General features: G+C 42.6%; 3 protein-coding genes across 10 annotated transcripts; 1 reads left to right on the forward strand and 2 right to left on the reverse strand.

Annotated features, from left to right (window-relative positions):
• Window positions 1-297: 297 nt before the first annotated feature.
• On the reverse strand, window positions 298-14,225 carry LOC137802744 (uncharacterized). 4 transcript variants are annotated; one of them, XM_068600840.1, is made up of 19 exons: window positions 12,294-12,521; window positions 11,549-11,672; window positions 10,566-10,702; window positions 10,307-10,476; window positions 9,639-9,831; window positions 8,645-8,898; window positions 8,483-8,568; window positions 8,339-8,400; window positions 8,016-8,254; window positions 7,027-7,216; window positions 6,879-6,917; window positions 6,623-6,743; window positions 5,476-5,617; window positions 4,731-4,883; window positions 4,513-4,612; window positions 3,647-4,245; window positions 2,770-2,887; window positions 2,083-2,152; window positions 298-1,545 (listed from the first exon to the last, which is right to left on the reverse strand). In XM_068600840.1, exons 2-19 carry the CDS (start codon window positions 11,670-11,672, stop codon window positions 1,217-1,219), a joined length of 3,126 nt encoding a protein of 1,041 aa, XP_068456941.1. In that variant the 5' UTR covers window positions 12,294-12,521; the 3' UTR covers window positions 298-1,216. The 4 variants fall into 4 exon arrangements, with proteins under 4 accessions (XP_068456941.1, XP_068456939.1, XP_068456940.1 ...); XM_068600838.1 differs by lacking the exon at window positions 12,294-12,521 and adding an exon at window positions 14,127-14,225 and having other exon boundaries at window positions 8,016-8,400; XM_068600839.1 differs by having other exon boundaries at window positions 7,081-7,216; window positions 8,016-8,400.
• LOC137802747 (D-aminoacyl-tRNA deacylase 2-like) lies at window positions 14,028-16,542 on the reverse strand. Of its 3 annotated transcripts, none has more exons than XR_011079994.1 (4): window positions 15,357-15,586; window positions 15,056-15,125; window positions 14,199-14,617; window positions 14,028-14,126 (listed from the first exon to the last, which is right to left on the reverse strand). XR_011079994.1 is itself a non-coding variant. In XM_068600846.1 (4 exons), exons 2-4 carry the CDS (start codon window positions 15,465-15,467, stop codon window positions 14,292-14,294), a joined length of 507 nt encoding a protein of 168 aa, XP_068456947.1. In that variant the 5' UTR covers window positions 15,468-15,518; window positions 16,520-16,542; the 3' UTR covers window positions 14,028-14,291. The 3 variants fall into 3 exon arrangements, 2 of the variants coding, with proteins under 2 accessions (XP_068456947.1, XP_068456946.1); XM_068600846.1 differs by adding an exon at window positions 16,520-16,542 and having other exon boundaries at window positions 14,028-14,617; window positions 15,357-15,518; XM_068600845.1 differs by having other exon boundaries at window positions 14,028-14,617.
• nubpl (nucleotide binding protein-like) lies at window positions 15,588-20,391 on the forward strand. Of its 3 annotated transcripts, none has more exons than XM_068600843.1 (10): window positions 15,588-15,707; window positions 17,394-17,538; window positions 17,633-17,667; window positions 17,754-17,962; window positions 18,099-18,189; window positions 18,290-18,383; window positions 18,634-18,719; window positions 18,924-19,044; window positions 19,265-19,347; window positions 19,833-20,391. In XM_068600843.1, the coding sequence occupies exons 1-10, from the start codon at window positions 15,642-15,644 to the stop codon at window positions 19,893-19,895; spliced, it is 993 nt and encodes a 330-aa protein (XP_068456944.1). In that variant the 5' UTR covers window positions 15,588-15,641; the 3' UTR covers window positions 19,896-20,391. The 3 variants fall into 3 exon arrangements, with proteins under 3 accessions (XP_068456944.1, XP_068456942.1, XP_068456945.1); XM_068600841.1 differs by lacking the exon at window positions 15,588-15,707 and adding an exon at window positions 16,348-16,510; XM_068600844.1 differs by lacking the exons at window positions 15,588-15,707; window positions 17,394-17,538; window positions 17,633-17,667 and having other exon boundaries at window positions 17,943-18,006.
• Window positions 20,392-26,247: the final 5,856 nt, after the last annotated feature.

Below are 26,247 nucleotides of genomic sequence, written 5' to 3' on the forward strand. Positions count from 1 at the left end.
TTAGCATTAATATTAATATTGTTACAGAGAGACGTTGGCAGACGCAGCTGGAAGACTTGAAACTCTTTATGATCCAGATAGAAGTTATATTATTATTAATATTATTATTATTAATGAAAGACCTGAGAGTCAGGAGAAGTTGGATGAATGTATGCGTGATTAAATAAAAATGAATAATGTAAAAACATGTTTACAATTGCGATGATTCTGAAATAAAAGAGAATGACTTTTAGTAATAATTGTATTTTTCTTTTTTCTGTCTTTTTGATTCATTGTTTTTCAAATGGTCTCTGCAAATTAAAGATTATTCTTTTTATTTCAAAGTTATATACACACATATTTACAGTTATACACACACACACACACGATAAATCCAGAATGTGCATCAAAAGATAAACTTCACTAACTTTGACGATGTCGAGACTAAAATCTGACTTAATAAAAAAGATCAGACCATTAAATAAACAAAACTTAAATACAAATAAAACTAAACTAAACGAGTCGGTTTCAATATGTGAAACTAAACATGTGATAAAAACTCAATAAATGCAACATAGACAGAAGTTATTTAATATTCTCTATACAGAATAAACACTATAAACAAAACCCAAACAGACTCCTCCTGTAACATGTTGAGACGTTGGTGTGAACATAATATTTATATTTATATATATTTTGTGTTGAAGCCAGACTGAGAAACAGAATCCGTCTCTAGAGGTTCAGACTTCTCCAAAGAGCTCGAAGCTTCTTTTTAAATCAGGAATGTCCTCGAGACGAAGGAACCAGAACCAGAAACCTTCTTGAAAAGCTCCGATTTGGGACTAAAATAAGTCGCGAGTGTAAGAAAAAGAAGAAGGCTGCAGGATGGAAAACAAGGAAGCGTCGTGAACGTCTTCATTTTGTACGAGCGTCCACGTTTATTTGAGTGAAAAACAAGAGTTTGTTGTCGTCTCTTTGACTTTAAAAAGGAGAAATGAGTCTTGATTTGTTGGTTTCAGGCTTGTGTCCTGAAGCAGAAATAAATAACCAATCGGCAGATTGTTGTCTCCTTCTGGTCGGCTTCATCCTCGAGGTTCTTCGGATGCTAACAGGAACCTAAAAGGGTCTTTTTCCTCCCTGGGTTCATCTCCATCGTTCCTGGAACCGTCTTTGGGGGAAAAGTCTCCCTGTTCCTGGACCGGACCCCTCGTGGAGGTCCCCCGGTGGATCCCGGCCTTCAGAACTCCAGCAGCAGCGTCAGCGGCTCGGCGGAGCTGAGCTGCGTCTCCTGCTTCTGCCCGTAGACGCCGTGCTCCACGGCGGCGCCCGCCTTGCCGCACTTGGGCGAGCCGGACATGAAGTCCCTGCAGGCCGCCACCAGGACGGAGAAGAGCTGGGCGCCGCGCCACAGCTCGCAGCCGCCGCGGTACTGGACCCGCCTCTTGGCCGCCGGCTCGCCGAGCAGCGAGTCCTGCGGGACGAACAGGACGCTGCCGGGGAGGTCGAGGACGGACACCGAGTGACCCGAGTCCTTCCGGAACAGCTTGGTGGTCATCAGGCTGCGAGCTGAGGACAGAGGAGAGGCATTGAGACATATTTTATATATTATATGAAGTTAGGCTGCATTTAGACATATTATATTATATATATTATATAAAGTTAGGCTGCAAAGACGTTCACAATTTGGATTTATTGAAGGATAACTCGTTGATTGAGACCAAAACATCATTACAGGATGAAATAAGAGACACAGAGAGCTCGTCCTCGCGTCAAATGAATTAATTTAACTAATTAAATAATTCAACTAAGTCAATAAAAAAACAAAAAACAAACAGTTAAATTAAATAAAAGTAAAAAAAATCTTAAAAAACGTGTTTGAAATAATTAATTTTTTTTTTAAATAACCTAACAAATAGTTCAACTAAATACATTTTTTTTCACATTTTTTCCACATTTTTTTCAAGATAAATGTCAGATTAACCTGTGACAAAAAAATTGTATTTGTTTCTTCCAACATTTCCTGTCTGGTGCAAACAGAAAATGATGCTGCGATCTCTTCAAGGAGTGAAATCAGATTATTATTATTGTCATATCTGTTCTCACCCATGTCGTGAGCGACGTCCTCGGTGGCTCCGTGGAAGAAACACACGAACACGACCATCCCCTCCTGGATCTGAAGCACACGGACGATTACTGGAGACACTGAAGCGTTCACAGCGTGTGCGTCCGGCCAAAGCGTTTCATACGCGGGGAAAGTGAAGTTTCTTAAAGTTTAAGCTTAAAAAATACAACTTACGTTCCTAAGAGGCGTTTATTCTTCACCAAAATGAAGTAAAACACGTTAGCAGCTCACGATGGTGAAATCACACATATCTACATGTATATAAGTACATGTATAAAAGTATATATATACATATACGACACAACCTGTAGCGAAACCCTTCGCTGCAAACGTCTAATAAATAAATAACCGAAATAAAAATAAATCTTGTATATTAAATTGAAAATTAATAAAAAATTATCTCACAAATAGATGAATAAAATAAAAATGTCTCACAATTCATTGATTTTTTTTAACAAATAATAAAATGTATCTAAAGTAAATACTTAAAATTAATCAAATCAAACAAATATAATTGAACATTAATTGAATAAATTAAATGTATCTAACAAATGAAATAAATATTTTTTCAAATAGTTCAATGAAATTAAAGTGTATGAAGGTCAAGAAACAAGAGTTCACTCACTAAAGACAACAAACAAACAAACAAACAACAGAGGGAGCATCACCTCGGCCCACTGGGCGTCGGCTCCGTCCAGCGCCGGCTTGATCTTCACCTTCGCCGCGCTGCACTGCTGGACGACGGTCCGGGCCTGAAGGCTCCGGGGCCTCGACAAGGGACCCGAGCTGCTCACACACAAACACACAGCGTCATACATGCACAGTAATACTACTACTACTAGAACTACTACTACTTGCAGTAGTAGTACGAGTTCTGATGCTATGAAGCACGTCAGCTGTCGCCATGTTGTTGTTTTTTGCAACTAGTTTACAAGAAGTGACCAAATCTGGACTGAGGAGGAGCAACGTAGAGACGTCGTAAACGGCTGTTGGAGACCTGTCAATCACCCTGGAGCCCCGCCCCTAAAGCGTCTCCTGCTTTATGGTCTGTTTGACTCTAACAGACCATAATGTACTAAATGATAGACTTCTATACAACCAGAGGAGTCTCCCCCTAGTGGTCAGGAGAGAGAATGCAGCTTTAACACATGAAGCATAGACTTCTATACAACCAGAGGAGTCGCCCCCTGGTGGTCAGGAGAGAGAATGCAGCTTTAACACATGAAGCATAGACTTCTATACAACCAGAGGAGTCGCCCCCTGGTGGTCAGGAGAGAGAATGCAGCTTTAACACATGAAGCATAGACTTCTATACAACCAGAGGAGTCTCCCCCTAGTGGTCAGGAGAGAGAATGCAGCTTTAACACATGAAGCATAGACTTCTATACAACCAGAGGAGTCGCCCCCTGGTGGTCAGGAGAGAGAATGCAGCTTTAACACATGAAGCATAGACTTCTATACAACCAGAGGAGTCGCCCCCTGGTGGTCAGGAGAGAGAATGCAGCTTCAACAGCAGGTCTGTTGCCTGTTTCTTTTAGTACGTACCCGTCCCCCTCAGGAAGAGCTTTGGCCGGCTGTGCGATGGTGAAGACGGGCCAGGGTTTGGTGCTCGGGGCCACCACGGGCTCCAGGCCGCCGCTGAAGCTCCTCCTCACCGAAGACGCCGCCGCCGCCTCCTCCTCCGGGTCTCCCTTCCTCTTCGCCGGGCGCTGGACGACACCGTGGCCACGGGTTCGGTTCGGGGTCGTCGGTGCTTCTCCTCCTCCTCCGGCGGCCGGCAGGAGCGCCGGGAGCTCAGGCGGAGGACGCGACTCTGAGAGGGCTTTGTTTTTGTCTTTGACAAAGTGGTGCGTCCTGGCGCTGCCCTGAGGCCCGCGCCTCGTCTTGACCCGGTGCAGGAGCTGGATCCGCTCCTCCCGGACCTCCAGGCCGCTCTGGCTCTCCGCGACGTCGAACTGCGGAGGCGGCGGCGGCCCTCGCCTGACGGGCAGGAGTCTGGCCACGAAGGGGGCGCTGGGAATACTGCGCTGGAGGATTATGGGAGTTCTGGGCTGGAAGTTGATGGGAGTTCTCAGATGGAGGAGGATGGGGATTCTGGGCTGGGGAGTGACGCGGGTCACATGCTGCGGCGGCGAAGGACTCGCCTAGGAATCAAGATGGGAGCATTTTAGCAGGAATTTCAACGTAGAAATAGTCATAAATGCATTTCAATTCAGTAATCATCTCCATATGTTGGAGTTTTTATTGTTCGTGGCCTAACTAGAAACACAAGGAGGCTTTTATTGTGAAAAACCGACAGGAAACGCATCAAATTTGACGGCGATCGTTCATCAAAAACTGCGTCTCCAGATTGGTTGTACATTTAAATAAAGTTGGTTCAAAAGGTACGGTCTGAAGCAGAGGAAACCCACCACTCGGACCTCTGACGTCGCTTCCGGCTGCCTCTCTTCGTCATCGACTTCCACACTGTCATCCTCGTCATCGTCGCTGCAATCGTCGCCCTCCTTCCCACTGCGAGGACGAAGAGTACATGAACTGTTCTCTAACGTTTAGTACTGCAGGGTTTAATACTCCGAGTACTACTGCTTCTACTACTACTACTACTACTACTACTACTGCTACTCCTTACCTGTCCAGGTCTTCTGGTATCTGTGGTGATGTCATCGCCTCCAGAGGAGAGTCTCTGGGCTCTGATTGGTTGACTGGTTTCTTCCTCCGGCTGCACTGCGAGCAGCTGTTGATCCACTGCAGCACGTCGGTCCTCATGGTCTTCCAGAAGAACCTGAGGATGACGTCATGTTGCAGGAATTAAAAACAGACTTTTATCAAATATAACATCTTGAGTTTTTAATATGTTTGAAAGGAAATGTAAATGATTACCATAAATTGGGTTTCCATGAAATTAAAATAATATTTTTGAGGAAAATAGTCAAAATATTTTTTCCCCAAAGTTTTTTTTTAAAGAAAAGATGGTAGGAACGGCTTTTTTTTATTATAAAAAAATAAAAAATTATAATAAAAAAGTAAAATAATAATTCAAAAATAATAATTATAAAAAGGTTTTTCTAATAATTATTATTCATTCGGGTTTAATATATATAATTTTTATTTATTCATACTGTCCATTCAGCAGCTAATATTATAAATGAAATATTGCATATTTCAGTCAAGATTTTGAGGCAATCCAGTACAAATTTAAACTCAATCCATTGAAAAAGAAAAACCAGAGAAGCTAAAAATCAACAAACTTCTAAAATGCATAACTGAAAAAAAGTATTTGGTATAGAAAAGAAGGACGTGCAAAGAACATCTGAAGCGATGACGCTCCTCTGAAGACGAAGAGGATTTCGTGAGAGGAGGAAGACCCCGCCCACCTTTCGTTGAGCAGCCGGAGACACTTGTTGATGTCGAGGTGGTTCAGCTCGTTGTGGTAATCGTTCAGAGCGGCTTCCACCCGCTGCCGGCTCCTCAGGACCAAACGCACCCGGTCGCCTCTCACGATGTGCAGCTCGCCATCTGCAGCCCAGAGAGCAGCTTTAACTCATGAAGCACAGACTTCTATACAACCAGAGGAGTCGCCCCCTGGTGGTCAGGAGAGAGAATGCAGCTTTAACACATGAAGCATAGACTTCTATACAACCAGAGGAGTCGCCCCCTGGTGGTCAGGAGAGAGAATGCAGCTTTAACTCATGAAGCACAGACTTCTATACAACCAGAGGAGTCGCCCCCTGGTGGTCAGGAGAGAGAATGCAGCTTTAACTCATGAAGCACAGACTTCTATACAACCAGAGGAGTCGCCCCCTGGTGGTCAGGAGAGAGAATGCAGCTTTAACTCATGAAGCACAGACTTCTATACAACCAGAGGAGTCGCCCCCTGGTGGTCAGGAGAGAGAATGCAGCTTTAACTCATGAAGCACAGACTTCTATACAACCAGAGGAGTCGCCCCCTGGTGGTCAGGAGAGAGAATGCAGCTTTAACTCATGAAGCACAGACTTCTATACAACCAGAGGAGTCGCCCCCTGGTGGTCAGGAGAGAGAATGCAGCTTTAACTCATGAAGCACAGACTTCTATACAACCAGAGGAGTCGCCCCCTGGTGGTCAGGAGAGAGAATGCAGCTTTAACTCATGAAGCACAGACTTCTATACAACCAGAGGAGTCGCCCCCTGGTGGTCAGGAGAGAGAATGCAGCTTTAACTCATGAAGCACAGACTTCTATACAACCAGAGGAGTCGCCCCCTGGTGGTCAGGAGAGAGAATGCAGCTTTAACACATGAAGCATAGACTTCTATACAACCAGAGGAGTCGCCCCCTGGTGGTCAGGAGAGAGAATGCAGCTTTAACTCATGAAGCACAGACTTCTATACAACCAGAGGAGTCGCCCCCTGGTGGTCAGGAGAGAGAATGCAGCTTTAACACATGAAGCATAGACTTCTATACAACCAGAGGAGTCGCCCCCTGGTGGTCAGGAGAGAGAATGCAGCTTTAACACATGAAGCACAGACTTCTATACAGTCAAACCTTTGATGGAGAACTTCTTGCAGAACCTCCTGAAGGTGTTCTTCTCCACGTAGCTCAGCCCAGGAGGATATGTGCGCATGCTCAGGTAGAGCTCCACGGCGTCGTACTTGGCAAAATAGGCCTGCTCACACAGAGAGAGATGAATATATATATATATATATATATATATATATATATATATATATATATATATATATATATATATATATATATATATATATAATCTGACACACATAACATTGAGTGACGTTCGTACCTCCTCCCCTGCAGGCTGAGTCGGACCTCTGGACAGCGTCTGAGGACGAGAGACACAAACTGGAGCTTTTAAAGCCGACGGCGCCGGAGTCGTACGAGCAACGGCTTCTCGCCACACGGACTGGACACTTCCACGCCGCGAGACTCACCGCCGAGTCTCCGTGCACCAGCAGCGTGGGCACGGCGTCCGGCCGCAAGCTGACCTTGTCCCCGCCGCGGTCGAAGCAGTCCTCGGCGAAGTGGGTGGAGCAGACGGAGGAGCCGAGCCGAGGGTGCCAGTTGGGGCGGCCGACGGCCTTCAGCCACTGAGTCAGCAGGGCGAAGTCATCGAGAGGAAACCTGGGAGGGAGAGGAAGTAATATTAAACAATACTATTAAAAATACAAGTAAAACATAGTTTTCTGGAGGTCTGCTGGCTTTAAATGCACCACTTGTTTGTCTTCACTGAATAAAGAAAAATATACAAAACGTCCTTTTTCTGTCTCTTAGAGGCGTCCGGTAGTTGTAGTGACGGTATACATATATACATATTTATATATATGTACATGTAGAGGGATGTACATGTACATGAACATGTACATAGCCAGTAAAGGGGAGAAATATTATAAGAAAACTCAAGATTTTTGTGATTAAAGTTGTGAATTTACACATAAGTTTACAAGAAATACATCTTTAAAATATATATATATTTTTAATAATTATTAGTTAGTAGTATTGTGTGACACAGTTTTGCTGCTGCCTCATTAACAGCAGTAACATTACATTATTGTATTTGTGGACAAATAGTTTATAATTAAACAGTGTTTAATATTATTATTGCCAGAATATGATTATACAGGGAAAACATTTCCAGAAGAATCGAAATGTTCTCATGAAGGCCGTGATACGCGTTATAAAATAAGTATTTAACTACAGATAGTTTATTCTTTCACCTTTATGGTTGTAATCGAGGCCGACAGTAATAATTATGCACTAAAATTGTGTGAAATTAAACAGATTTAAGTCAAATTTCCAAACCCAATAACTCAAAATATCTTCTATTTACTGCAGAAATTCAGAATGCATGTTAATACTTAACACTGATACATGTGAATAAGTGGGGTACCGACACGCGAGTGGAGGAAACGGCGCCCCCTACTTGTGGAAGGTGAGGCCCAGGCCGCGCTCCACCGGCCCGCAGCAGTTGGTGCAGCTGGAGACGCTGCAGCGCAGCCACTTCCTCTTGGTTCTGTTGAGGCAGGTGTCGCAGCTGGAGATCCAGCGGGCCAGGTCGCGGGTCATGCTGGCCCAGTAGAAGTGCTTGGTGATCTCCCGCTGGCAGATGCCGTGGCCGTAGTGGCCCTGGTTGTCGTGGAACTGCTGCAGGATCGAGGTCACCTGTGCAAAATCGAAAAACAAAAAAAGTTGTGTTGCACACTCTGGAAACAGGAAACCTTCAGACGCCGTTACAGGATGAGCGACCTCCTCTTTGCTGCGTGGCACTCGCAGAGGCGGAGAGACTCGCGTGTACATCAGCACGCCATCTGAAAAACAGCAGAGAAAAAGGTTCCTGAAGGGGTCGCGATCAGGTGGACGGGGGGCAGATCGCTCTCTCTGCGCTCTCACCGCTGAGGCCGAAGCGCTTGGCCATCCTTTTTAATCCCCCTCTGGCGGCTTTGCTCTGCATGGGTAAGACTCTGTGGCTCAGGTACCTGCAACAGGAAACCCCGTCAGCACACCATCAGCTGAACCAGCGGCACGTGAGGAGAAGCGGTCGGGGTTAGCTACTCTGCGATCTGCGTGTAGGCCTTGAAGCTCGGCTCGATGACGGTCTTCCTCCTCTTGAGCTCCAGCACGGCCTGGGCCTCCCTGGAGTCCGGGTCGGGGCCCGGGAGGCAGTACTGGTGCTCCTGCAGCTCCGCGGGGGGGCCGAGGCGGTCGAAGGCCGGATCTGAGGCGTCGGCGGTCTCCGCGGCAGCCGTGCAGAGGAGCTCCTCCAGGGCGCCGGACTGGAGGAAGTCCTCGTCCGAAGGCGCCGCGACCTGGAAAACCAAGAAAAGATGGAAACGTTTAGTGGAGACATTACATCTTCATGCTTTTGCACAATATTTTATTCCTGCTTTCTTCATGAATCATCTTATTTTTGTATGTTTTACGCCTTTTTTTTAATGCTTTTTGTAAAGCACTTTGTGGAAATGATAACTTTCTGACTGCTTTTCTTTTAATTTATTCCCTTAAAATACTTTTTTAAATGAAACAATACCTAGCCTCGTTTTTATTTGTCCTTTAATTTAATAAAGTTTATTATCATAATCTTTGAGTGGACTAATTTACTTTCTTTTTCACATTTCTGACTGAACTTCACTTCACAGAAAGGAAGTTAAAACAAATGAGTAAACTGAGAGCATTAGCAGGAGGGATTTAAAAGAGACAAAATAAAGATTATTTCAGGCTACAAATACAATAATGTTAAAGTGCATATTAAAGTTAAGGGAACACAAATAATCTAGATGAGTGCCCTTTAACCCTTTTTTTGCTTATGACCTAATTTTCTCAGAAGCCCAAAGAATTACTGTAAAGATCCAATAAAAGACAAATATGAACATGACATTTAGCTTGTTTCATTATTACTTGTTTGGGATTTAAAAAGGTTAGAAAAACTCTTCGTAAAACATATTCCTGCCCATTTGTTTTGAATGCGAGCTCCTGTGTGGTCGTCCTTTTGCATTGCAGCATTGATCTGCTGTGCTAGAGGTCATTGAGCGGCCCGGCGTCGCGTCACCTCGTCCTCCAGCGCCACGGAGACGACGGTGGGCACGGCGTCCGGCGACAGAGTCGGCTGACCCTCCTCGTCCAGCGAGAAGCAGCCTGGCTCAAAGTGCCTCGAGCAGAGGCAGGAGTTGGTGCGCAGCGAGCCTTCGTCCCTCTGGGAGAGCTGCAGCCAGGTGCGCCGGCGCTCTGCGTCCTTGGGAAACCTGCAGGACGGAGTTTTTTTTTTTTTTAGAGCCGAGAGACAAAGAGACCGAGGGAGATTCTGCCTGTGGAGTACCGCAGGGCTCCATCGCAGGTCCCCTTTCATTCTCATGTTCTTCTTTTGGGGGATGTTTCTGAAACCTGGTGTTCCTTGCTGCTGTGAGTCTGCTGCACAATAATCATGGAGCTTTTTTTAATCTACTTTTAACCATTTAACCACAGCCATCATCTCTAAGACATGCGTGCTACTTTCTATATTTTCATCCAGGTTTGTGGAAGGCTCATGTTTTTTTTCTGCTCAAAAGATAAACTGAGTTGATGTGATTTAGTGCGTGTTGCTTTAACTTTAACGAGGCCACTGAGCCCAACTAGAACCGACCCAAACTGAACCCCGCCTGATGAACGGAGGGTGAACAATGAGACACAACTTAACCACGAGAGCGTCGTGTTTTGTTTGTGCGTTCGTGGCGTCCGGACCTGTGGAAGCTGAGCTGCGGGTGCACGTAGCTGGAGGCGTCGCAGCCGTAGGCCAGGCAGAACTGGACGGGCGGTGCTGGCGGTTCTGCGGGGGTCCGGCTCTGGCAGACGGCGCAGCGTTGGATCCAGGCCTTCACCGCCTCCGTCACTCCGACCCAGTAGTACATGAGCTGGGGAGGAGACAGGAAATGCTCGCCTCATTTAAAATATTTTAGTTTTTATCACGATCATCTTTTTAAAAAACAGTTTAAAAACTCACCATTATCTCCTTGACCACCCGGACCCGGCCCGCGTGGCTGTTGTTGTCGTGGTACCGGGCCAGGATCTCCCTCACCTCCTCATCGCTTCTCACGACGCGGAGGAGGCGGCCGCGGTACGAGCGCAGCAGGCAGCCATCTGGAGGACGGGGAGCGCTGCAGATGAGGTACTTCTACTACTATACTAGTACTTTAGTTACGTTACCGCGAGTCCTTCCTTCCTGCTGCTGTCAGGCTGCACAAGCAGCTGAGTGCGTGTCTGTATATATAATACTGCTATTGTGGATTCTTTACTGTTTTTATTAGTTTCAATGTTTATTTATATTACTTCTTTTTTATTTTACTGTGTAATCCTGCAATTTCCCCACTGCAGGACTAAAAGAATATTATTTTATTTTATCTTATCTCACATATTGCGATTATTAATATAAATCAATTGATACATAATGTGTTGACATCAGTTTATAAAGTATCTGAAATCAGCTCCACTTTTACTTTTTTTTTTAATGAAAAAAAAAGTACTTTAAGTACATTTTGATGCTAATACTTTTGTACTTTTACTTGCAAAACATTTTAAATGATGGAATTTTACTTGTAACAGAGTATATTTATTGTTTTACTACTTTTACTTGAGTAAAATGTCTCAATACTTGTTCCGTGAGCGCTTTTCCGTTCAAAATTGAACGTCTATAATACAGACATAGGATTATATAGACTCTATATAATCCAGCATTTATAGAAACTATAACGTCTATCGAGGTCATGGAGGCGAACAACAATCTGTCCCCAAAATCACTCAGAAAAGGTCGGAGACTCTTTCAGTCCCTGAACGTCTCGTGTGGCACTAGGCAAAGTTTCCACCCACTTAAAAAGTGAGTTCAGTGCAACAAAAAGGTGAATTTAAACAATAAAAGTAAATAAAATCAAACTTGTTTGTTGCGTATTAAAAGGTATGATTTTCTCCGTCAGAGTGGATATTAAATACCTTTATAGATGAAGTGCTTGCTGGCCGCTCGGGTCACTTTCTTGGAGCTCTTGGATGATTCGAGGGGAAACGTTCCCGCCCGCATGAACAGCTCCACCCGGTTCAACAGGTCAAAGGACGGCATCTGTGAGAGGAGGAGACGAGGACCGAGAGAGGAGGAGACGAGGAGATAGGAGGCGAGGAGGAACTTCTGAACTGAAGCTTCAAAGAATAGTCCATTTATTGACTAACAGACTGTGACATTTTTCACAAATGTTAAACTTGTCCAAGTATAGACTTGTATTTATTGAAAATTAAATTTAGATATTTGTATTTGTTTTCCATCCCTCTTAGTTTATATATAATGTGATTAAATGTTAGTGATGACATCATATAAACAAAGCATCAATTGGCGGGTTGTTAAATATTAAATAAGAATGTTAAATGTGTCTTTTGTTGCTGTTCATAACCAAATCATTCATGTTGATTACAGCTGAACTTCATGACAGTCACAGCTAAAACTAATAATGACGTCATGGACAATGTCGTCATTATTGTTGACAATGTACAAGTAATCAATCGATTAATTGGAAGCAAAATAAATACCCAATTAGCTAGTATTTATTGATGAAGAATCACAAACAAAACACGCAGACTGTCGCGGTGCCTCTGACGTCACGTGACGTGACCCTAAATGGCGTTGCGTGGAAACGCGTTTATCGTTAAAAAAGTGTCCCAACGGAAGAAAAAAAAAACCGTTTCCCACCTTCAGAACATCTTGCGTCCGGTACACACAAATCCTCGTTACACCGCCATCAACTTTCGGCGGGAACTGAACGGCCCACGCGCGGTTTCTGCTCGCCAACAGTCGGTTAATCGACGTGAACTGTGTTTCTCTTCGTCTGAATGAGCGAAAGCACCGCGCAAAGTGGGACTTTTCACCTCAAACTAGAAGCTAAACGTGACGTTTGGTGGTTCGCAGGTTTAAGCTCGCGGCAGCAACCTCGTACCTTCCGGTGTGGGAGATTTCAAAATAAAAGTTTGCATTTAGCTAGTGACTTTTTAGTTTTATGAACATATTTTCATCTATGATTATGTATATATTTATTGATCAAAACACGAGTTTCAACTATATAATATATGGCTTATGTTTATTATGTACGAAGATTTGTCAACTTGTGACATCTTATTCAAACTAAACAGAGAATTGTCAATATAACTGAAACAAAGTTTATTTTACTTTTATTTTACAATCATTAATCATTTTTACTGTACAAGACTATTATTCTAATTATTTTCCTTAACTTTCTCCATTTATCTTTACTTATTTCTGTCCTTGTGCAGCTCTGGTGATCAATAAAAGATATATTTTATCTTAATTTAAACATTTTGAAAGTAGTCGTTAATTTACAACAACAAAAAACACAAATTAAATAAAATATTGTTTTTAAATTAAATTGTCGGTATTGAAAGGTTTCACCAGTAGGTTAACTTATTGATTACATAAAGATAAACGTCACACAACAATCAGGATTTTTCTGTGTAATGTTCATGTTTAAAATTATTTTGTTTCAGATTATGTCTTTTGTTTAATTAATTTGAGGTAAAAAAAATAAATAAATAAATAAATAAAGAAGAGCACTTTAAAAAAAAAAAGATGTACAAGTCACACAGACATCAGAGATTTATTGACGAAAACATTCGTGCTTTTATTTTGGCGGCACACCGATTAACCGGAAGACGGACTGCTCTGCTTGCTGCTGACTTCACAGATAAACGGGTTTGACGCAGGTTGTAAAAGCTGCTGTAACCCAAGTTTACTGAGTGCTGCTTATTTCCGGTCCTTGAAACGCAGCCGCGCGCCCCCAGCTGGCCCGGAGGAGACACGACACCCTGCATCACAGTGGCTCACAGAGGACAAATTAAACATTAACCTTAAGCGACGAAGAAGTACTCGGATGCTTTACTTCAGTAAAACTTATGTTTTTTAATATGTAAAAAACTTTATGAACTTTGTGTTTACTGGCAGGTCATTGAAGTCCAGTAAAAAGTACTGAGATCAAGTGGAAAGTAGTAAATAGTAGCATGAAATTAACTGGCATTCTTTACTGAATTAGTTTTGAATAAGTTTATATTTCTGTTTTAATTTATAATTTTTCATGAAATGATTTCCCCCTTTCTATTTTAATTGCTTCTGTTTGCGGTGATTGTTTGAGGTTTTTTGTAGAAAGAACATTTTGGCAAATATTATTTTAATTTTATTGAAACCTGATGATTTACATTTGCATTTTGTGTAAATGTAAATATATATATATATATATATATATATATATATATATATATATATATGCACACACACACACACACACACACACACACACACACACACAATGTTTTTGTGATTTCTCATTCTTCTTTTGTGTTTAAAAACGTGTCGTGGGCTCGCCAACACATTTTTTAAGTTTCCAAATCTTTGGGAATTTGAGTTTGAATGTCATCATTCTTTTCATTGTTTTATTATTATAATTTTTTAAATCACAAATGAATGAATCAAATATCAAAACATGAAGTCCTAGCGGTTGTTTCTGGTCTTGTCGACCTCCGTGTCGACCTCCGTGTCGACCTCCGTGTCGACCTCCGTGTCGACCTCCGTGTCGACCTCCGTGTCGACCTCCGTGTCGACCTCCGTGTCGACCTCCGTGTCGACCTCCGTGTCGACCTCCGTGTCGACCTCCGTGTCGACCCCGGCTCCGCTTCCTCTCGCTCAGAAGTCCATCAGATGCGTGTAGGGTCCGTTGGTGTCGAGCTTTAGCACTTGTCTGTTCCCGTACGTCCCGTGTTTCACCGTCACTTCGGCCGCCCCCGCCGCCGCCGCCGCCGCCAGCCGCTCCTCGCACAGCGAGACGAAGGCGGCGTAGAGCCGCAGCCCGTCCTCTTTGCCCACGTTGTCGTGGTACTGCATGGCTCGGCCTTTGGCCTTCCCGCCCAGCGTGGCCTGCGGGACGATCAGCAGGCTGCCGGGGAGCTCCGACACCGACACCATCTTCCCCGAGTCGGACTCGCACAGCCGCAGGTTCAGCAGCGTGGACGCTGGAGGGGAGGACGCGGTGTGTAGAAGAACACACATGGGAGGGAAAAACACACACAAGTATGAGTCAAGATCAGAAGACAAAGATGTTGACGTTGAGGAGTTTTCACTGCAAGGAGACGAGAAAATGTCTTCTGAAAAGTAACAAAAGCTGACAGATACATTTTGACGAGTAAAAAGTACAATACTGAGATGTAGTACAGTAAAAAGTACCTCTGAGGGTTAAATATACATTAAAGAAGTAAAATAGGTTGGGTTTTGAAGTGAAAAGGATGCAATGTGCAACAATTTTGACCAAAGAAATGTGCAAATATTAAAAGTATAAAGAAGACGTGCAACGTGCAGACATAATCTAAACACTTTAATGTGACAAACGGATCCAGACGTGAATATATGATGTTTGTGTTAAATATCTAAAACGCGTCTCAGAGGGAACTGACCCATCTTGGGCAGCAGCTCGTCCGAGGCTCCTTTGAAGAAGCAGATGTAGATCACCATCCCTCTGTCGATCTGAGAGAGCAGAGAGCATCATCATCATCATCATCATCATCATCATCATCATTAGAGGACCAATGAGGAGCCAGCGTAAAGTTCTTTATTTAACTTATCTTACTATTGTGATGCCAGTAGCACACGGTCTCCCTCTTTTAATTTTGTTTGCCCATTGTTTCCTTCTTTTTCTTTGACTTTTAAATGAATGCATTCCTAGTCCCAGTGAAAACACTAATGAGATGTTCTCACCTGGACAAACTGAGCCTCTGAGAGTTCATCCGCGGGCTTCACCTGCAGCCTGGCCTGCAGACACTGCTGAAGCACCGCCCGGGCCGCCGGAGCACCGCCTCTCTCTGTCATCACTGCTCACTTATTTTAAAAAAAACAAGCGTCCCCTCTGCTGTTTTGACTCTGCAATGCAACACGAGGAGTTTAACACCATTAACTAACACCATTAACTCATGAACTGACAGACACGTTCAAGATCCCAAAGAGAAAACTCACGCGACACACTTCCGTGTTGACATCAACTGAATGGGGCTCAAAGCTGCGCATTATTTTCGCAGTTTTTATTTTATTTTTTCTCTTTCTCTTGTAAAAGTATGGAAGCCAATCTCTATGACTAATGAAAAAAAATCCCAAAATATTTTGACATTTTTTTAAAAGAAATATTAGGACAAAACCACAACAGTCTAAAGCAGCTCGTTTGACATGAAAAATAATAAACTTTTTTTTTTCGTCGACTTTTTTTTTGTTGACTTTTTTTTGTGTCCATAGAGGGTCTGTGGACACAAAAAAGTAAACGAAAAAAAATCTACGAAAAAAAAAAAAAAAAAAAAAAAGTTGATTATTTTTCATTTAGTTCTTTTGTCCTAATTATTATTATTTTTTGGTCTTACTTTTGTTTTTGGCGGAATAGGCTTTCAAAGATAAATGTGCTATTGTAGATACACGTTTTATTTAAAGAGCAAGGCAACAGTATTAAGAGCAACAATTTATTTACATACATTTATTTATCAAAAGAATCAATCATACATTAATTCAATTAAGTATGATTGTTAATTTTCCAGTAAAAATATGCAGTTTTGCCGAGTTGGAAGAAGTATTCAGATCCTGTATGTATGTACCTTTGAGATGAAGAAAAAGAAGTAAAATATTTACCAAGTAAAAACTAGGTATTTTAAAAGAAGACATAAAACACGCATGCGTACTTTGCGCAAGCTTGACGCGCACTAAGCTAGCTAGCTGAGAGGTATCTAAACAGCTAGCTAAACATGGCTCAGTTCTCATACAGCCGAATGTCTCATTTACTGAGAGTTTCTGGTCATAAGCTTCCGGTTTCACGAACCGGGACAGAAGTAAAACCAGGACCTGCGTGTTGTGTGCAGCTCGCGCGCTGCCAGGTGAGATACCTGTCTGTTTCTGTGAGCTTCAGGTCAAAGCTAGCTAACAGCTTCATTGCTAAGGTAAAGCTCGACAGACCGCGAGAAGAAGAGAACCGGAAGTCTTCAAAATAAAAGCGATAACGGTTCATTTCTATTTCCCTGGGGTTAAACCAAACTATTCAAAATACCTTTGTTCACATAATTGATTTTTAAAATATAAATAATTGATAATGTGTTGTTTTTCACTCAAACAACATTGTAGACAAGTAATTTTAAATGCTAAATATTTAATTTTGAACGTCAAAACCGGAAGTACTTGCATTCGTCTGGATTCTACTGGATTCTACTCCGTCACTGTTACTGAATAACTTGTCTCATGAATGAGACTAATAGGGTGTTAATGAGCTGTTTCTTTTTGTTTGTTTTATTTTCTAATACAAAAATGTCAACAGCAGCCTCAGCTTATTAATGTTGTGTTCATAGCATACATTTAATTAATAATTTAATCATACTTTATGGATGAGCTATAATAAGCCATGTAAATATTTAATAAATCAAAGGTTTTCTCACTTTCTAATAAGCTATGAAACCTGTATTATTAACACAGACGTCCATGAAGTCTTTAGTTGTAAACAAAGTATTAATACATTTAGATTAAAGGATGAAATCAACTTATAAAACTCCTGATTATAACATTTTTGTCAAATATCTTCACCACTCTATATGTTAAAATTTGTCAATTTAGGATTGCCTTTCTCTTAGCGCTAGCAACATGGATGCTATGTTTGGTTGTTTTTCTGAAATGTTTGGGTCTCCTGGTAAATTATGCATGCAAAATACTTAATTAATTTGTATTTGTGTCTGTTTGCGTGTCTGTTGCGTGTCTGTTCTCTGGTGGCAGCGGTCGGTGGACAGCAAGAAGCTGCAGGAGAGGCAGCGGCAGCAGATGGCCAAAGGTCTTCCCAAACAGAAACCCATCGCCGGGGTCAAACAGGTCATCGTCGTGGCGTCGGGGAAAGGGGGCGTCGGCAAGTCCACCACCGCAGGTACACAGCACAACACACACAAAAACATAAAAAAAACATGAATCCACTACAACCAGTTGGAACGTGTTTAATGTCTCGCGTTTTTCCTCCACAGTAAATTTAGCTCTCGGATTATTGGCCAACGATCCGGTGAGGAAGGATTTGTTTTATTACATCGTCAATCATTTATTTCAGACTTCATGAAAACAGGTTCTCTTTCTTTCTGTCTCTCTCAGCTGAAGTCCGTCGGTCTGCTGGACGCCGACGTTTACGGCCCGTCGATTCCCAAACTGATGAACCTGAAGGGAAACCCGGAGCTCAGCGACAGTGAGGCCGTCGTTTCTCTTTCACGAAGCGCTCGACTTCACCGGTTATGTTCTGATTTCTACGTCTTCTTTCTTACAGACAATCTGATGATCCCTCTGGTGAACTACGGGGTTCCCTGGTGAGTCCCTGCAGGGTTCATGCACTCATGGAGAACCTGGAAAGGTCATGGAAGTTTTAAAATTTCCAGACCTGGAAAAGGTCTGGAAAAGTCATGTGTTCATGACTCTCTCCCTTCCCTCCCCCCTCCCTCTCAGCATGTCGATGGGCTTCCTGGTGGACGACGTGTCTCCCATCGTGTGGAGAGGTCTGATGGTGATGTCGGCGTTGGAGAAGCTGCTCCGGCAGGTGAGACAGGAAGTGATGCGTTCAGGTGAGGCCGGACCAACGGAACCGGCCCGTCTCTAACAGGGGGAGTGTGTGTGTGTGTGTGTGTGTGTGTGCGCAGGTGGACTGGGGCTCTCTGGACTACCTGGTGGTCGACATGCCTCCTGGGACGGGAGACGTCCACCTGTCCATCTCCCAGAACATCCCAGTAGCAGGTCAGTCACCTCACGTTGAGAGGGAAACACCGTTATAATAAACCAATTAAAAATAATAGAATATAAAATAAAGATGTATCCTGGTAAGTAGGTCTCTATCTAGCGAGCAACATTAATTCATTCATGTTTTTGCTTTTGTTTTGGTGTAAAATTAGACATTTTCTTTTTTAAGTTTAGTGCATCTGGAGTTGCGTTAGCATCTTAACACGTTAGCATGTTAGCATGACACAAAGAAGTCTGTGTTGTGCAGGAGCCGTCATCGTGACGACGCCGCAAGACATCGCCCTGCTGGACGCTCGCAGAGGAGCCGAGATGTTCAAGAGAGTCAACGTGCCGGTAACGTGTGTGTGTGTGTGTTTGTTTGAGAGTGTGTGTGTGTGTGTTCATGTTCTTCTTCTCATTTAAGATCGCAAGTGAAGACACTGATGTGTCAACATTTTTTTTAACAGAGGTGAATTATGTGATATGCATACTGTGTGTGTGTGTGTGTGTGTGCGTGTGCGTGTGTGTGTGCGTTGTGTTGCGCTCAATGTCCTGCAGGTTCTCGGGCTGGTGCAGAACATGAGCGTCTTCCAGTGTCCAAACTGTGACCACCAGACTCACATCTTCGGCTCCGACGGCGCCCGGCAGCTCGCCGACGCCCTGGGGGTCCGACTGCTGGGTGAGTCCTGATGTTGTTGTTGTTTGTTACCACAAAGCACAACAACAAGGCTAGTTTGTCGTTTAAAATGTCCTCCTGCTGACGTCGTTCACGTCGTCTGTCAGCACAGAGAACAGAGTCACATGTTTTGTTCCTGTAAAGATGAAAAACAGGAAATAAAAATCCTACTTTCCTTGTTTTGTTTTCCTCATCTGGATGGATCTCCATGTTTTCCCTCCAGGCGACGTTCCTCTTCATCTGAACATCCGTGAGATGTCGGACCGAGGGAAACCCGTGGTCGTCTCTTCTCCCGACAGCCCCGAGGTTTCTATTGAAATCTGTTGTTTTCTATCATGTGTGACTCGTACGAAGCTTTTGCTGAGCAGCTTTTCTTCTGGTAGTTACTTTCTTCACTTTTCTGTCTACAGCAGCATTTCTAGATACAGGCAAAGCAATATAAAATATATAAAATACACAATATATACAAAAAATACATATTTACAATGATTCCAGAGCGTTGATAACTCCAAAAGTCAACATTAATGGAAAAAGAAGAAAAACTTAATAATTTCCAAAATGCACAACATGTTTTATTTTTATTTTATTTTATATTTGTTGGCGTTTAGCCTTTAAAAACAACAACAAACGGATGCACACAAAAGGAGGTCAATGTTGAATTAATTAAAAGAAAGACTAACTCATTTATTCAGATTAATCACTTTTTGATCATCATAAATTGATAATTTTCTGTGTGTGTGTGTGTGTGCGTGTGCGTGTGCGTGTGCGTGTGTGTGTGTGTGTGTGTGTAGGCGGAGGCGTACAGGAAGGTGGCGTCGGCGGTGGTCCAGAGACTCGAGGAAGTCGAGACTTGATTGGTGTAAACACGTGACACACATTTATGTCGACAAACAGAAACAGAAACGCACAAACTTCTTTGCTGTCGTAACGCACAATAACTTACAAAGCACTGCTGTGTACTCTGTGTATTAGTACTATAGTTTGACAGAGTGATGCCTCTGACAATGTATAAATAAGATGACAGAGGACGATGTGGACAAAGTAGTTTTTTTAAGCTGTAAAACATCTGCAGTATTATTTAAAAATCTCTTTTGTGCTGCTTTAATATTCTAGATGTTCTTCTGTATTCAGTTTTTCCAGTTGTTTGAAACAGGAAGATTTTCTGTGAATTCTTCTGGATGTTTATTGGTTCCTCGGAAGATTTAAAAGGACCGTTCGATAAAGATGCAAAAATACTGAGGCATTGTCTTTAAAGATGAATCTAAAATAACATTGAATAGATAATAAAGACAGAAAGAAAGAAGTCATGTCCTCGCTGAACTCCCTGATGACTCTTTAACGTTGGTGCACTTCCACACACAAACAGCAGAGGGAGCTGTTGAATGTTGAATATGAATAAAAGTTATCAAATCATGAAATAACTCTTTTATTTTTTATTCATCTGAATAAAGGTCAGAGTCACTTTAGTGTTACACCTTCAGCTGTTGATGTTTTGATTTTTCATTGACAAAAAGATAGTTTACAAACAAAAATGAAAAAAAATAAATCACAGTACATACAGAATATATATGTGATGCAATATAAATACATTACAAATACATTGTGAATACATTATAAATACATTATGAATACATCTTCACAGACTTGAATACATAGGAAGTAAATATAAACGTCGGGTCACAACAGAAGTTTTCTGCAGAAGCTGCTGACCGTCTCTGTGTCGACCCACATGTACTGGAAACACACACACATAAACACACACACGCACACACACACACAAGATGTACTTCATTACATGATTTGCATTCTGGAAGCAGCCTTTCCAGAAAGTGGTTTTCATTTTCACTGGTGGGGCCCACTTTTCAAATAACACACACACACACACACACACACACACACATTGCAGTATGCATATCACATAATGTTGAAACAACATTCTGTCTTCTTTATTAAACCGGTGAGGCGTTGATTCCTCTCTGCTCAAAGCTTCTGCTCAGTCTTCATGGAAACACACGTTCATTCATTCATCTCTTGTCATCAATACGGAGTGAAGTTTGACTCCTCTGGTTGTATAGAAGTCTATGCTTCATGTGTTAAAGCTGCATTCTCTCTCCTGACCACCAGGGGGCGACTCCTCTGGTTGTATAGAAGTCTATGCTTCATGTGTTAAAGCTGCATTCTCTCTCCTGACCACCAGGGGGCGACTCCTCTGGTTGTATAGAAGTCTATGCTTCATGTGTTAAAGCTGCATTCTCTCTTCTGACTCAACAGAACCTCACACACCGTCGGCCTGCGTGAGGTTCTGTGTGTTTCTTGCATTATGAATGCAGGACACACACACACACACACACACACATACACACACACACACACACACACACACACACACATTCGCGCGCAGCACGACGATGTCGACCCATCAGTCAACATGTTTAATTCACCTCCCTGCAGAGACTTGACATCAAACTCATTTAACCTTCTTCCCCGGAAGTCGCTTCTTCTCCTCCAGATCAGGGAGGAGGAGGAGGAGGAAGAAGAGGAGGAGGAGGAAGAAGAAGAGGAGGAGGAGGAGGAGGAGCAGGAGGAGGAGGAGGAGGACGAGGAGGAGGAAGAGGAGGAGGAGCAGAAGAAGACTTTACCTCCGCACCGCTACAACAAACGTTCCTGGATACCTCGACGCCAGATAATTATGATTCTGTCCCCGGGGTTTTCAAAATAAAAGCTTCTCGTGAAGACGTTAGTTTAATAAAACTTCCCCTCCGTCAGTTTCCTTCGTGCACGCGAGTCGTCGGCGCTGAGGGCAGGAACATGAATAATATAAGAGTTCAAAATGTATTATGGATTCAGGTTATGTGAAGAAACTTTTTACTCTTTTTACTTCGTTCCTCACAAGAAGCGATTCATCTGAAGCTCAGCAACACAACAATAAAACACAACTTTTTTATTGTATTTCAAGCACAATTACGGTGTGTTTTGTTCGCCCCGGGTCACTGATAATTATTATTTTAAATTAGCTTTAGTTTTATACATGTTATACTTTGTGTAGTCCTGGGTACATGTAAAAGTATAGTACTGCGTTATATCATGAACAAACACATATTTTGTTATATATGAAAACTAGTAACTAGTACAAACTGGAAAAAAAGAACTCTGGGTAATAAGAGTCGTGTAAAAAGGTCTTCTTCGTGCTTCTCACGTGTCTTAAGGCAAAATAATAATTAAATAACGACCACGAATAAATGTAATAAATGCAGCAGATGATAAAAATATCCTGAAAGTTGATTCACAACTGAGTTCAGATGCAGTTTGAATCCTGTCTGTCACTCAGCTCCATTTTTATTCTTTCTCCATCTTCCTCCTCCTCGTTTGTGTGTGTGTGTGTGTGTGTGTGTGTGTGTGTGTGTGTGTGTGTGTGTGTGTGTGTGTGTGTGTGTGTGTGTGTGTGTGTGTGTTGTTCATTCAATGTTATGCATTTGCATAATACGTAATACACTTGAAATACGCTCTGATACCAGTGTGTGTTGTTCACATGCTTCTTGTGAGTGTGTGTGTAGGTGTGTGTGTCGGCGTGTGTGTGTGCATGTGTGTGTGTGTGTGTGTGTGTTTGTGCTTCAGTCAGTGGTGAAATGAAATCCAACACCTCATTGTTATGAAAACCACATCCTGCATTCCCAAATTAGAGAAGAAGAAAATGAGAGAGAGTCGACTTCTTTGACATAGAACTTCTCCTTCTTCTTCTTCTTCTTCTTCTTCTTCTTCTTCTTCTTCTTCTTCTTCTTCTTGTTTAGAATCACAGGTAAAGACACTGACTTTTAATAGAGGTAAAGCCCCGCCCCTTCCGGTGCCCTCCATCTTATTTCGGGAATAATATTTACCGTTGTCGACGGCAAGAGACAAATATTTTAGAATATTCCTTCAATAGAGTCGTGAATTACACTCACATTTGTCCTTTGTTGTAGTAACATTTATTTTTCTGTGAAATCAATCAGTGAACGACATCTATTACCCACAATGCACGCCACCAACGCAGCCGTTACCTTGGTTAGCTCGCGAGCTAGCTAGCTAGCTTATCTATGTTCCGTGTACAAATGTAAAGTCGTCTTACTTGATGAGTTTCATCCAGCGAGAGAAATAACTGTATTTTATGGACTTTTAGGTGTCCAGCCTTTCTCATTATGTATTAATATTTAAAATGAAACCTTTAAATAACATTTTACATTGACAAACGTCGAGGGAAACATCTGTCTCGTTATCCGCTAAACGCTCCACTTTGCTGACCAGCGAGCCTCTAATTGCGTCCGTCTGCCGAGCTCGTTCGGTGGAAGCAGCAGCTGCTTTCCAGCGTGCAGCGAAGTATGAAGTGCTCAATTACATTTAAATTAAATGAATTAAATCCTAAATATGTGGCCGTTTATCCCCCGAAAGAAACTAAACATTTCTGGAATGCTTCTTCCACAGGAGCAGCCTGTGGGCTGCGTGTTGGGCGGGGTTTGAAACCATCAACTTAACGGTTTCAAGCTGAATTCTCCTTTTTCTTTCTGGTTTCTCCTCCTGACGGAGGTCAAAACATTCGTCCCACTCATCCTGTCACAGTAATTCTTCCCGAGCGGCGTTCGCTGCTTCTCGCCCGCGGCCCCGGGAGCGCCGCCTCCATCCCGTCGACGAAGCAGCTGTACCGCTTGTGTCCGGATAAACAGCAGCAGCTGGTTGCAATTGTGCTGTGTCAGTGTGTGTGTGTGTGTGTGTGTGTGTGTGTGTGTGTGTGTGTGTGTGTGTCCTCTCATTAAGGCTGCACCCCCACGCTCCTCATCTGTCTTCTTCTGGGAGAACAAGGTGAAACCTCCCTCTCTCCTCCCGCCGCTCTCATTTTCCTCTCTTGTCTCGTCTCCTCCGGCTTCATTCTTCCTCCTGTAACAGCGACACTAGTGCTGCTTTTCTGGACAGGAAGTGCAAGTGGTTGTATAGAAGTCTATGCTTCATGTGTTAAAGCTGCATTCTCTCTCCTGACCACCAGGGGGCGACTCCTCTGGTTGTATAGAAGTCTATGCTTCATGTGTTAAAGCTGCATTCTCTCTCCTGACCACCAGGGGGCGACTCCTCTGGTTGTATAGAAGTCTATGCTTCATGTGTTAAAGCTGCATTCTCTCTCCTGACCACCAGGGGGCGACTCCTCTGGTTGTATAGAAGTCTATGCTTCATGTGTTAAAGCTGCATTCTCTCTCTTGACCACCAGGGGGCGACTCCTGTGGTTGTATAGAAGTCTATGCTTCATGTGTTAAAGCTGCATTCTCTCTCCTGACCACCAAGGGGCGACTCCTCTGGTTGTATAGAAGTCTATGCTTCATGTGTTAAAGCTGCATTCTCTCTCCTGACCACCAGGGGGCGACTCCTCTGGTTGTATAGAAGTCTATGCTTCATGTGTTAAAGCTGCATTCTCTCTCCTGACCACCAGGGGTTGACTCCTCTGGTTGTATAGAAGTCCATGCTTCATGTGACAGGTCTCCAATAGAGACATATACGACGTCTCTACGTTACTCTTTCATGTTGTTGGTAAAAGCTGCACATTGATTGACAGAATTAACGGGGGGAAATTGGACGTATAAGCCCCTCCCCTCTCCTCTTTTCATTTCCCACGATGCACTGCGCTCCACTGGTTCGAAACGGAGCAAAGATGGAGGGCAACATCCTGTTCACATCGCCTGTCAAAAGATGGAGTCTCCCTTTTGTCTTGTTAAAGGTGTGTGTGTGTGTGTGTGTGTGTGTGTGTGTGTGTGTGTGTGTGTGTGTGTGTGTGTGTGTGTGTGTGTTGGAGGGTTAATAAGCCATTTGGTTCACCTGTGTCCCTCAAGCCTCTGGCCAGACACGTGTCTCTGAATAATTTATAGCTGTAGAGAAAACCCCAGTTTAATTCATCTGTCTTCATAATTGCAGATTCTCAATACATATATATTTAAATATAAACATCTAAATGTATAATTAATGAATCAATGACCTCACTGAAATCAAAAAATCACAACTCGTATTTTTCTTACATTCCATTCTTGTACAAATCTAACACAATACAGCGCGTTGCTTCATCTTTATTAAATATTAAATGATATAAAGACGGAGAATTTTCTACTTAATTGCTTCTTTTGTCTCGTGTGGTCGAGCTGGTTGAAACTCTTCTCGTTGTGTTTATTCAGTTGATTAAAGCGACGCCCTTCGGGGCAACTTTTGTGTTATTTATCGTAAAGTCACCTCCGACCCATCCGTGAGATAAATAACTTTATTTAAAAAGAAAACCCATCTGGTTTTATGTTTGCGTTCCTCTTTTCCCTTCAAAGCCGACAAGAAGATGCCGTTTCTCAAATACATCTTTTTTTTACTTCAGTTCTTTAAAGCCTCTTTTGTGGACCGGCGGCGCTCGTGTCTCCTCCATCTCTGCAGGCGGTGATGTCGCTCGCACTTAATGGCTACAAAGAAAACAAGAAGGAAAAGAAGAAGAAGGTCTTTTCGACTGTCAGCGTTTTAAAAAGAGGTTCAACTTGAGAACGACACCACGGAAAGCAGAGACTTACAGAAGCGTGAAGAGGATGATGAAGATCACTCAGCGGGTTCAGCGGGTCGTCTCTTTTTAAACGGTGTCGGCTAAACGAGAACGGGGAAAATCTTTTTGTACGATTTATTTTCGACCTTGTTTGCATCTTGCTCATTTTTTGTTGTTTTTAATGTGAAAGTCTTTTTCCGCTCGTTGCATGAATACGATCTTTACGCAATAAATGTCTTTGTTCATAGGAAACTTAGTTAGGTTTAGGAAAAGATCGTAAACTACTTAGTTAGGTTTAGGAAAAGATCGTAAACTACTTAGTTAGGTTTAGGAAAAGATCGTAAACTACTTAGTTAGGTTTAGGAAAAGATCGTAAACTACTTAGTTAGGTTTAGGAAAAGATCGTAAACTACTTAGTTAGGTTTAGGAAAAGATCGTAAACTACTTTGTTAGGTTTAGGAAAAGATCGTAAACTACTTAGTTAGGTTTAGGAAAAGATCGTAAACTACTTAGTTAGGTTTAGGAAAAGATCGTAAAATGCTTAGTTAGGTTTAGAAAAAGATCGGAAAATACTTAGTTAGGTTCAGGAAAAGATCGTAAACTACTTAGGTGAAGATCGTAAACTGCATAGTTTAGGAAAAGATCGTCAACTACTTAGTTTGGTTAAGAAAAAGATC

Source organism: Clinocottus analis, unplaced genomic scaffold, assembly GCF_023055335.1.
Source record: "Clinocottus analis isolate CAN_PGR_092001 unplaced genomic scaffold, fCliAna1.0.p SCAF_5, whole genome shotgun sequence".
NCBI lineage: Eukaryota > Metazoa > Chordata > Actinopteri > Perciformes > Cottidae > Clinocottus > Clinocottus analis.